Raw genomic sequence first — 13,166 nt, forward strand, 5'->3', positions numbered from 1 at the left:
GTGCGCAAATTATGAAGGCACTGGTCACCCGTGTAGGAATACTTGGATTTGCCTTGTTTGCCCCGGCCTTTGTTTTTCTTTTATTTTTTTTTTGTTTTGAAACTCAAATAGTTACGATGGCGTAGAACAAGAAGACTACCCATTTCGCTGAGACGGAATCGGGCGTGACCATCCCTAATTACCGTCGTCGTAGCAGTCGGCCCTTCCGTCACTTGGAGCTCCCCCGTAGCTGTCTTCGACGGGCCTCCACCAAACCCGCTGCCGTCGAAAGCCCGAGCACTAGCGGGGAGGACAACTGTGAGTAACATATTGTCTGCAAAGCTGTAATTGAATACGTGTGTACAGGGATATTCGCAAGGTATTGTTGGGTTTCGTATCAACTCATGTTCTCGACAATAAAGGGCGGACTTGCCGCGGACCTTACCGGGAAGGTTCCCTGTGGGAACGCCACGATTTGACACGCGTGTGTCGCCCAACATGGTACACTCTTAAAAATGAACTTCACCGCATAGTACGCTCCTAGCCAACCATCAGCTCGAATGATATCGTTATCTGCGATGATTTGTTGAAAACGAGAGGCGTACGCCTTTTTTGTGACACTTATGCTGTTCATAATTGTCACAAAAAAGGCGTACGCCTCCCGTTTTCAACAAATCAGGGCAGATAGCAATATCATTCGAGATGATGGTTGGCTAGGAGCGTGCTATGCAGTGAAGTTCATTTTTTAGAGTGTACTACCCACATCCCTCCAAGGAAGCGTTCCTACACTCTTAAAAATGAACTTAACCACATAGCACGCTCCTAACCAACCATCATCCCGAATGACAACGTTCTCGCCCCCGATTTGTTGAAAACGGGAGGAGGAGCCTATTTTGTGTCATTATGCGCGGCACAAAATAGGCTCCTCCTCCCGTTTTCAACAAATCGGGGGCGAGAACGTTGTCATTCGGGATGATGGTTGGCTAGGAGCGTGCTATGTGGTGAAGTTCGTTTTTAAGAGTGTATAGCTATCGTTATCGAAATACAGACCCCCGGACGCACCTCCGCGTCGAGTGAGAGGCCCGATCATATACCCATTGGTTCTCGCAAGCACGTGGCTTCTCCCGCGCTCGCCTCACTGGCTGCTATGCCTGCCACGTAAAAAGAACGACAGGTGGTCGAAATTATCCGGGGATCCTATACCCTGCGGCACGTGCAGCGTGTCGGCACAGAAATGGGCTCACGCACATGACGTGCAAATCTACTCAAATGACCAATAGACGATTTTTAAAAGATGCGCGCGCCACCAAGCGCGCGGCGCAAAGCAGCATGGGAACTTTGCGGGACACTGCTCTGTCGTCTGCTTCGGTCATGGTTTACCATAGTTTACCCCGGCTGACGCTGCTGCTGCGCGCACCGGGAATGTTGTTGTTCTTCCTCTACCTCCACCTCTGGGCGTCTTGTTCCCATGAGCCCTTGCGTGCCACAGGCGGCGCTTTACTTTTGAAGCGTGATGTGGGCAAGCTTACGCTTGTCCCATCCTACAGTCGGCAATACGAGGTCTTGCGTTTGAGGAAGCACAAGAGGACGAAGAAAAAGAAAAAGAAGCAAGAATACTCAAACTGAAGGAAATGAATTGCCCTTTGAATTTTTTTATTTTTTTCGTGCTTCTACGCGCATATGATTTACTTTGTTTGTAACACTTAGAAGGCAGCTTCACATGGATGCCGCCTTTTACGTTGATCCGCCATAACAAGGGACTAAACGACTTCAACCCTCTAACAGGGGTATATGCTGGACTGTAGAGGTCGCTTTACTCTCCTTTAGTTCGTTATTATTTAGTTCCGCTCAATCTCGCGTTCCCTCTTTTTGGGGGCACGTTGTCGAGCGATGCGTTCTTGGATTACGAAGCACCGTGGGCGCAGTATCGGTAAGATGCACACGTCACGATCAATAGAGGCACGCAATAAAGAGGCACCGGCGACATAAGCCCGGAGCCACTTTGGGATCTCCCTTTCCTCCCGCACGCACCGTATTCATTGCAAATATGGAGAATGAAAGAAGATCCGAGCGGAAACGAGAAGGGGTTATCGACCTATAGGAGCTGTTATTATTATTATTATATGTCCACGTTTAATATGAAAGTATAGTCAACATTGTAAAGACAACCTAGATGTTCAGGCGGATTATGCCTGTACACATAACTTTTTCCCTGGCGCTTTCCTCTTTTGCGATGCCTTTTTTTTTTAATCCGCATTCTGAACTTACGTATGACAGTAATATAAACCCCGCTTAGAAATAATTATATGTAAGGATAATTATGCAAAACGATCCTGAAGCTCTTTGACTGCACGTATTGTATGAGCTTATTACTCAAAACGTCGCACACCAGCACAGGACAGCTGTTTCAGCCTTATTGGGCCAATCGCCAGCAGTGCGCAGGTAAGGCAACGTTTGACTGGGTGACGTCAGAAGGTGCCGTATAGAACGTGATGTCCTCCCGTCCGGGTGAGAATATTTTGCCTGTTCCTGTTGTTCCGGTCAGTCCATTCTTTTCCGCGAAAACGACTACGTAAACTAACTTTACGTGAAGTAAGACGTGTTTGTGTCGTCCTATACCGTTGGCTCCTCGGACTCAAAGATTAGTGAGTTTTAATATATATCGTACGCTGTCGACTTTGCGTACGTAACGGATAGCGTTGGTGATTCTGCGCAGGCGCAATACATAAACAGAGCTTTGCGCATTCCGCAGAACGACCACGCTATCGCTTACGTACGCGAAGGCGACAGCCCACGATACACTAAAACTCACCGTTATCAGCTACACTTTCAGCACGTTATCGTACTAACGTTTACATATCATTGAGACCCTGAAAAGTACAGGGTTCGCCAAGATAAACTTCGGGGTTTGTAACGAAGATAAAACAAATAAGAACAGTGTGAGGAAGCTAAAGTAGATGTTAGAGAGGACGTATTATGCCCCAAAGTTTTATGTCGATACTGCCATTCGGTCCGTTCCCCTGCGGATAAATCGTGAAAATTAGAAAACCGCCGCTGCCTAGTCGGCTATACCTGTGTTTCAGCTCCTTTCCGTCAGATGGCGAAACGGTCGAACGCGGCATTGCAGACGACATCGAAACCTGAACAAGTGGAACTGAATGCAGAATCGTACTCTGCAACGCCGCGTTCGACCGTTTCGCCACCTGGCGGGCGGCAATTTATCCCCCGAGAAACAGACCAAGCGGCATTATTGACATAAAATTTTGGGGCATAATACGTCTTCTAACATCTACTTTGGCTTTCCGACACTGTTCTAATTTGTTTTATCTTCGTTACAAACCCCGAAGTTGCGAACCCTGTACATGTGCTCCATACGCGCGTGCGCGGGATGTCGACGGCGCATTAGCGCGCCTTCATAATGCGCATCAGATCGACCGGTATTCGCTCGACCAATTCATTGGCTCTGTTTTCAGTCTTGCTTCTTCCTCTTTCTTCCCTTTGTCCTCCCGCTGTTCCTTTTCTCGTTTCCGACTGTGCTTCCTTGTTCCCAATACGTCTTTTCCGGTTCTTCTTAACAGCCCCTCTGCTCCTTCCTTTCTCTCTGCCCTCGTCTCGCTATGCATACTGGGACGCTGACGGACCGCTTCTTCCCTTCGACGCATAACGCGTTGGATATGAAACTGCCCATGTCGTCGACACAATGAACATTCCAAAGCATCCGTTTCACATGACGTTGCACTTGAGCAGTAGCGTTTGAGGCCAACGAAACAGGGAAGAACAAAACACGGGATAAAAACGACCACGAGATCAAAGACAAAAAGACACAAGATCAAAACGCATAACTGCATAATGAACCCTATATTTCGCTTTTTTTTTTTTTTTTTCTGTCAGTAAAAAAATGTTTCTCAATGCAGTGAGTACCATTGAAATGAGAATATTCGAATTTTAACAAGATCTGGGAGGTTTTCCGGCGAGGTGATACATTATGCAGTGGAGGGAAAAAAATGGTTGCCCACAATGACTAGGGGAAGTTGCAGAAACTGTACTTATTTTATACATCTAAGTATGCGGAAACATTAGAATTTACAATGAAACCATTCCAAGTGAAAAATTGAACAGCGATTTCTCTCTTTGGTGAAGCAAAAGTGCGACGTTGTGGCCCAGGCACGTCTGAAACCAAAATATGCCGTAAAATCTGTATTTCTGATTTGCAGATCTGCCCGCAAACTGCTGATGGTGGAAGAAAGTAATACAAAAGCAGCAATGCTCGCAGTAAAAAAGAAAAAGAAAGGAAAAATTAAGAAAAGAAAAAATATGCAGCCATGGAGGGTGATCCGGGAAAATACGCATTCACTGCTAAACCGCATGAAAAATACGGCACAAACGTAAAAAAAAAAAAAGAAAACACCGAAACGCTGGGGAATTCCATCAAAGAACGACTCCCATAACTGCATCTTCGATACGTACCGAAAAGTGACAGAAGGAACAACGCAAAAAATAAAACTGGAGTTTGATATATACTCCAAAGGACATGTGGAACAACATAGAAAATTATATAACTTTTAGACATACAAATACAGAAAAAACTATATGGTTTTTCAAGTCCAATATTCGTTCTGTGTCTCACCTACTTCATCGTCTTCTTGGAATTCCGGAGTCCGGAGGTTCGTGCGCCTCCTATATAACCTAAAACAACAGTGTCTCCTGTTTTGTTGAATGCATAGTATTCAGCCAAAACAGGAGACACTGTTGCTATAGTATTTGTCCTGCATGCCTTTGAAGTGTCCCCATGGTTGCCAACATGGTATTCCTCTTCCTAGCTAGGTGCGAAGAGAGAAAATGGCGGTCGGGAATGAGCTCACGTCGCCTCTAGTAATCGTTCTATTCCCACTAATGGACAGCCTTAATGAGTTTGGGTCAAAGAATGGCATAGAATGAGTCTCATTACTGCATTCGATTCCCTCCTGGCAGATGTCATTGAGGCTCCCGCATGATGATTGGCCGTCACCTCTGCCTTGTAACCTCGCCTCTAGTCTAAACATAGGTGGAGATCGCGGCCGGATAGGGTTAGCTGGACAAGGGACATCTTGTTACAGTCCCCATTGCCCTATATGTATTCTTTTAATGCGTTAGCATTAGGAGTGTCAAAATGGAAAGAGTATGGAAATGTATGTATGTGTGTGTGTGTATGAGATGATGAAACAGAGGTATAAGTGGACAGGTAAATGGAGGTAAATTATATGAAATTGAAGTAGTTGAAGGTAATTAAGAGTAATTAAAGGTAATTAAACAAGAAAGTTGAGTTTAAAGGTAATGAATGTAAGATATGATTAATTAAGAGAAGGATTAAATGAAATTAAAGATTACCGAAGGTTACCGCAGGTTAGCGGAGGTAATTAAAGGTAATTAACGTCAATTAAAGGGAAATTGAGAGTAATTAAAGCAAGTAAACGTAATTAAAGGGAATTATATGAAATTCAAGATGACCTCAGGTAAGCTGTGGTTACCTTCGGTAATTAAAGGGTAATTGAAAGTAATTGAAGCTAATTAAAGGTTAATTAAATGGACTTACACATAGTAATTGAAAGTGTCGAACCGGAACTCAGGTATATAGACCGGAGGTAGACAACTAAAAGTCAGGTTAAACAGGAAGGTCGAGTTGGACGGGATGTGGATACCGGAAGTCAAGTATAGACAGGAAGTGGACAACCGGAAGTCGGGTTTAGGTCGGAAGTGAATAACCGGAAGTTGTGTTTAGCCCGGAAATGGATAACCCGGTAGTCAAGTATAGACCGGAAGTGAATAACCGGAAGTTGTGTTTAGCCCGGAAATGGATAACCCGGCAGTCAAGTATAGACCGGAAGTGAATAACCGGAAGTCGGGTTTAGCCCGGAAATGGATAACCCGGCAGTCCAGTATAGACCGGAAGTGAATAACCGGAAGTTGTGTTTAGCCCGGAAATGGATAACCCGGCAGTCAAGTATAGACCGGAAGTGAATAACCGGAAGTCGGGTTTAGGTCGGAAGTGGACAACCGGAAGTTGGGCTTAGTCCGGAAATGGATAACCCGGCAGTCAAGTATATAGACCGGAAAAGGCGCTTACTGCTAACGCATTTCTCTCGCATTTACCGGTAAATCGCCACTGAATTTTATTTCTGTTTCGCGGGGGGGTCTATAGGATTTTGTGTGTGGCCAGGTGTCTTGTGAGAACGGTCCGGTGTGATTCTGGGTCCACAACTAAGCTGCTGAATCGTGGTGACGTCGGAGGTGATCGTATATACGTCACGTTATGCGCGGGGTATGACCATATTGCGGGGTAAAATATTTGGCGAAATCGGTCTCTCACTCGACAGTGGCAACCTGGACATGGACAGTCATGGGTGAGTTACTCGAAAAGAAGTAACCGAGTCGCAGTTACAGCTATAGACGGCAGATATAGTAACGGAGTTATAGTTATGTGTAGTTATAGTCTCTTTGAAATGTAACTGGTTACAGCGACAGTTAGCACGTTAAAGTAACTTAGTTACTTTACAGTTGCCTTCTAAGAAAACAAAGACGCGGGAATAAATGTAACTCTCACAAACTTCGTGAAACTTAGTTTTAGCACTTGTGTACTGTCCTAACATAGATTTATAGAGTGTCATAAACAGAGGAGCTCCCATAGGCCCTAACAGCACGGTGGGTGTTGTCTGTCCCGGCTGCGTAGAGAGATTGACAAAATTCCTGGAATTCCTGGTCGGCAAAAACGGCGCGGTATTTGAAACCTCGACAAAACGGGGATCTGGCGTGTGGGCAATATTTCCATACCCGAGTAATACCACTGTCACGCCCCCAATGATCATTGAAACTAATGGCCATTGAACATGGGCGTAGCGCCACCTGGCGTATAATGCGTCAACTTCTCAAAGAGCATTGGATCTAGTGTTCTCTGAGAGGTTGACACATTGCACGCTAGGTGGAGCTACGTCCATGTTCAATGGCCATTAGTTTCATTGGAGGTTGCTCGTGTGACAGGGGTATAACTTATTAGTTACAGTTACAGCTTACACTTACTTTAACCAAAAGCAGTAATTAGTTACTAGTTACTATATAAAGTAACAACTAGTGTATAAAGTAACGTTTCCAAGAGGAAAACTCTTGGAAACGTCTTTCTACACAGCGTAATGCCCCGGCCGGAAATTGAATGGCATTTCCAGCAAATGACATTCACGCTGAATGTCTGACGTTCGTGCTTCCTGGTGCTAATAATGAGAAAAAGAAAAAAAAAAGAGTGTCAATAGCAATCGATGGCAATGACCCCCATGGTATAGAAGGAGCGAGCAAAACAGATACCCCCCACTACAACCTTCACCAGCTCTCACAAGTCTCACCAACTACATCGACCGTCTTGACACGTTTAGTAAGTGCAGTGACGATCCGTAAAGTATTAGCTCCTTAGGGTATCGTTTCTTATTGTGTTTTGTCCTTGTTATCTAGCTTGTAGGACTGTAACGTAAAGTTAGTGTCTGCTTAGTGTTAGTGTGTTAGTAAAGTAGTGTGTAAAGCTTAGGAAGATGAGTACACAATCTTCTGTGGCTCATCTCATAGAGTCAACAATACAAGTTAGTGTCTGTCCAATGGGGACTACCTCCATAGGTAGCTCTCCTGCTTGGTGACAATACACACTCCTTATTAAAACACCTTCAGCGATCGGCAATCGAAAAAAAAAAAACGCATTATTTTTCTTTTTTTTAAGCGCGAAAATTACGGACCTTCTCACAAAATTTCTACAGCATGACCCACCGGACCGGAGACCTACCACACCATCATCCCATTTATATGTGTGTGTGTGTTCTACAGCATAAGCATAAAGTCCACTGCGAAATATAATCCGAAGCGGTGCTTGGCAAGTCTTTGAAAAGCGCTGACTGAAGAAATCGATTCGAGTGGGTCCTCCTGGAGCTCTGTCCCCCCGAAATTTTCCATCACGTTCTCTCTCCTCCTAATTGAACGCCATTGAAGAACCTCCTCCCCCTTTTTAAAGATCCTCTGAGGTGGAAGCACGTACAGATACGTTCCAGTTGGGCTTCATAAGCACTTCACTCTTCAGTGAGTCGAACACACGGCCATGTGCTATGGTTTGATCTCTGCCAGAGTTCATCAGGAAAGCAGGCGGGGCAACGGGTTGTGACGCGTTGCCATGGAAACAGATCAATGCACAGGGTGGTATGCGTTCCTCCGTTGAATGCTTTTCGCCGTGGAATTCAGCGTAGCGTGCATTGCCCGCCAAGCTGGAGTCCATATAGGGGTCCCGTCTGTTGGGCGTCGGTCTCCTCAGACTCCCTTCGTATAACATCATTCTATATTGTCGGCCGTTTCTGTGGTGACGCTAATGGTGGATGGATTGTGTCCTGTTAGTCTGTTGTCGTTTCGATGTCGAAGTCGTGCTGGATAATAGAAAGAATGCATCGAATGTTATTCTTCCGGGGAAGAAGGTTTTGGTGGGCCAAAGTGACGCTGTGTGTGGTTTTCGATTTTTTTAAAAGTTTATTTAAATTGTTATCGCTTATGAGCACCACGAAGTAACTGTGGCTATATGAGAGGCGTACAGACGTCGGCAGATGGAGAGAGGGCTGGAGTAGAGTCACTAAATAAGCTACGCTTCAGAGTTCGACACTGAGTTCCAACTTCCAAGAGCGAGCATACGCCATCTTGTTTTTGCGCCAGGCTTCCCACGCGCACTGCGCACGTTAGCGCACGATGCCATCTATCGTGCGCGCGTGAAATGTTTCTTTCGTTTACAAGCAGCAGTTGACGGCCTTGAGCTCACCCTGACGTCTTTGGGACGCTCTGGTAGACAATACATGGATTATCGCACAACAATCATACACGCTTCTAGATGCCACAACGAGCATTATGTTATTCGTCTTTGATTCTCAAATGAGGATGGTACCGGTGTGGTGTGGAAACAAAATGGCGCTCCTGCTCACTCTGGGACCTCACTGTCGATACTCTGAAGCGAAGCTTATTTAGTGACCCTAGGCTGGAGGAAGGAGTTTGGGACGGGGGGGGGGGGGTTCAGTACATGCTTGCTGGTCCGACTTCAGGGGGAATTGTGCCGACACCGTCCTGGAGAGCCTGCGGGAAAACTGGGAAAATCTCGCACAACGTCTGGTGATCGGGTTCGAAGTGCCAGCTTACTACCTCGCAGCCTGCAGCGTGACCTTTCTGTATCCATTCAGCCACTGTTTTCTTTCTTTTTGCTAAGGTACTTGTAGGAGGTACCGTCCTGTGGGTTTTCACGAAGGCTGCTTCTGTTGCCAGTCACGTGGCCTAGATGGGGGAAAGACCCAAGCAGCACAATGTACTGAAAGTCGAGTGCAATAGGGGTGGACGGGTAGGTGGAAAACATTGAACAGACTCTTGAAACTAAGGAACATTGATAAGACACATACCGTCCGCACCTATTGCACTCGCCACTTTCAGTACATTGTGCTGGTTGGGCGAGGTTCTGTTCGCAGTTCACAAAAAAAAAAAAAAAAAAAAAGAAACAGCGATTTTTAGTGCTGCTAAGCTGCTCACCGTAACGGTTCTGGAAAGACGATAAAACGTTGAAGCGGGTGACGTCACATTGGATTGGATTGGATTTGATAACTTCCTTTATCGTATCGTTTGCGTATAGAGTTCTTCCGATCCACTAAAGCCCCCTAATATCCGTTTGTTTAAACTGACCGTAAATTCCATCTTAACTCTCGCTGAACTCGAAAGCTACGAGCCACGTAACGGCACTACATATAAAAAATGCGGTAAATGAAAATGTGCTCCATCCGTATATGGCGTGACGCGGCGTCGCTCGAGTGCAGCGATAATCCTCATCTTGGCGACACCGCGACCCGCGCGCGAAACAACCTCCGAGGTCGCACGCCTCATCGAACGGGTGTCAATCACGGCTCGGGTGCATCATTATAATGTCTCTCTTTCTTCCTTCGACGCGTTGTATAAAAGACAATCCCTATATAGGGAAGAAACGCGAGAATGTCACACTGCGGGGATCGCAGAGGGGTCGAGAGAGAAGGTCCAAGCTTTTGCGCGCGTCATCCTCTGGTCGCGTGCCGACACCTGATCAATGGTGTATTTTTGTGGCCGCCGCCTCCTCCTTTGCGCAGAGATGCCCAAGATAGGTAAGAGAACAAAGAGGATTATGTAAGGTACACAATAGAATCGCGGCGTTGCGGTTTCCTTATATGATGAAAGAAGGAAACGAGGGAGCTAAAAATAAGGAATAGGGAGACAAGGGAGGAATTTTCGGTTCTCTTTGGATCTTCTGACCAAACGTGTCGTATGCATATCCGGACATAATGTCTCGGACGAGAGATGGCCAAGTCCTTTTTTTTTTTTTTTGCTCGGAAAGTTAAAAGCGCTCACTTTCTTCGTGGCCATTCTTGCCATTCTGAGGGAAATTTTGCGCGTTCGGGTTAACTCGAATTTTTTTTTTACCACATTTTGAGTGAAGTCCAGAGCTAATAGAGCGCTAATAATTGACGGGTCCTTATATAGAAACAACTTGAGCGAAAATGCGGTGCGGCTTCTCAGCTTTCACTTCAGGCAAACGTTTTTTTCCCTTTTTTCTTTTTTTTTTTGCGGGGTTTCCAGATGTCGACCTTTTTCCCCCGAAGTGGGCCCAGGACACGTACTAACCCCCTCCCCCCTACGTCTGTACGCCCCTCATAGCCACAGTTGTGTCGCTGTGCTCACGTTGAATAAAAGCGCCGGTCTTTCAGAGTCCGCTCACTCGGTACCTCATAGGAGCCTTTCACGCGTATAGCTCTCGTGCTCCTACACTCTTAAAAATGAACTTTACCGCATAGCACGCTCGTAGCCAACCATTATCTCGAATGATATCTTTATCTGCCCTGATTTGTTGAAAACGGGAGGCGTACGCCTTTTCTGTGACAATTATGAACAGCATAAGTGTCACAGAAAAGGCGTACGCCTCCCGTTTTCAACAAATCCGGGCAGATAACGATATCATTCGAAATGATGGTTGGCTAGGAGCGTGCTATGCGGTGAAACTCATTTTTAAGAGTGTAGTCTTGATTCAGACACTCAGATTCGATAATTCGATACAGGTGCACGATCCACTTCACGGTTGAAGCAGTGATTTCCCCAGAAATTCACTACTGGGGGGGGGGGGGGGTGCCGAGCTTTCAAGGGGGGGGGGGGGGTCATGCTTGGTGATGGTTCCACTTACGGAATTTTTCTTAGACACGGAAAGAATCGTGGCACAATGGTGACATATCTGCACAGCTTTCCCGGTTTATTTGTACATGTTATTACTTTAGAACACAGTACATTAGAATAGAGATTCATTGTGAACGGCATTTCAACATTAAGACGCATAATCACACGACCGACAAAGATAAGAGACTACCATCTTGTCAACGATCAACGGTGAAAACCTTAAAATACCTCGCTTGGTTGAGTTGGGCGCAAATGGCTCTTGATGAGCCACATTGAGTTTGCGTGCCCGCACGCATTTTTTTGCTCGTACATACGCGCAATATATGCATTGCACAGTCACTTTCAAATGATTTTGGACAAATGCATGGTACGATCATCTGCATGACTGTGGTCCTACAGCCCAAGTTTGACGGTTTGTTCTAAGCACCTATCGCTGAGTAGACAGCAGTGTCATGCTTTGCATTTATGCCTAGAGGATGAACACTACTGAAGCTTCTAGCTCATTGTATGCTGTGGTTTGGCCGGCAATGCTTCGACTCAACAGTAACCACATTTGTTTCCTTTTTTTTTTTTTTCAATTTTTCGGGAAAAAAACGGTTTTCTTCGAGCGATTCAAAAATTCCGGATATTTTGCATCTCTACCCACAACTAGACATGCATAGACTTGGCGTTCCACACTCTTAAAAATGAACTTCACCGCATAGCACGTTCCTAGCCAACCATCATCTGGAATGATATCGTTATCTGCCCTGATTTGTTGAAAACGGGAGGCGTACGCCTTTTTTGTGACAATTATGAACAGCATAAGTGTCACAAAAAAGGCGTACGCCTCCCGTTTTCAACAAATCAGGGCAGATAACGATATCATTCGAGATTATGGTTGGCTAGGAGTGTGCTATGCGGTGAAGTTCATTTTTAAGAGTGCAGAACAGCCGCCTCGTTCAGGACACCACTCAACTCGCCAACCATTTCAGTGACCACAAATCATCATCACGCTTAAATAAATTTCAAAACGACACACTTTCATCCGGCCTCATTTCACCACACGCACAGCTGACGCTGAATTTCGCGTTACACGAGTCGTAATTAACCGTCCTGTTCTTCTTCTTTTTTTCTTCCTCTCATTGACAAGGCGTCAAGTCGCCTTTATCGTCGGTAACGCAATGCGTCGTCTTCTTGCCAGTCGCACCACGTTCAACAGCTCTTTGACTCCCGCGAGAGAACCCTCGATGCTGATGAAGTGTTCCGGCTGGTCGCCGGGGAATCCCCGGATTTCCACGGGTCGGGAATGTATAAAGCCGGGAAAATAAAACATGTAGGAGAGGGGGGGGGGAGGCGGATATTTATTGGACCGCTTGGATGCCATCGCAAGTTGCCCTTTTTCTTTTTCTTTTTCTCTTTCTTTTTTTTTTCGTTCCTTTTCACGCGGCACGATGTCGAGCTTGCATCTTTTCTTCCAGCTTTTCCTCTTTCTCCCTCCCTCTCTTCTCCTTTTAAGACCCTTTCTACTCTTCCGTTTTTTCTTCGTTTTGTTACCCCGTTCTTACCTCCTATTCCATCCCCCATTCACCCTCTCTTCTCTTTCTTTCATCATTTCCCTCCTCCCAGTTCCGTCCCTTTCTCTTCCCCTTCCCCCCCTCCCCAAAAGCCCTGTCTTCGTTTTCATACTATACGGTCGTTTCCACTTTTTTACGCCTCGCCTGTGTATCGGAATCACCGTAAAAGCAAAGGCAAAAAAACCCGCAACAGCCTTCCTTTTCCGCCTTTTTTCTTCCCCTTCCTTCCTCCTTCTCCTCGAAGATTTACCTTGCGTCGTTCAGTATCCGTACCGAGTATTGATTTCCAGTATTGTATAGTCTATCCTGCGTGGGGGGGGGGGGGGGGTGAGTGTAACTGGGCCGGAATTAATTTATGTATCTGTCGTTTTGTGTCCGGGGGAAACCGCAAAGCGATATGTTATCAGCGGA

The 13,166-nt window shown here is 45.9% G+C and overlaps 1 protein-coding gene across 5 annotated transcripts in view; it reads left to right on the plus strand.

Annotated features, from left to right (window-relative positions):
* LOC135398902 (adenosylhomocysteinase-like 1) overlaps positions 1-13,166 on the plus strand; it is a 133,803-nt gene that overhangs the window by 54,582 nt on the left and 66,055 nt on the right. Inside the window, exon 2 of one of the 5 annotated variants that reach the window (XM_064630452.1) lies at positions 126-297. The exons of the other annotated variants lie outside the window; for them this stretch is intronic. Coding sequence (XP_064486522.1) covers positions 126-297 — 172 coding nt within the window. The remainder of the gene's footprint in view (positions 1-125; positions 298-13,166) is intronic. 5 annotated transcript variants of the gene reach the window in all.

This window comes from Ornithodoros turicata, chromosome 6, assembly GCF_037126465.1.
Source record: "Ornithodoros turicata isolate Travis chromosome 6, ASM3712646v1, whole genome shotgun sequence".
Lineage (NCBI taxonomy): Eukaryota > Metazoa > Arthropoda > Arachnida > Ixodida > Argasidae > Ornithodoros > Ornithodoros turicata.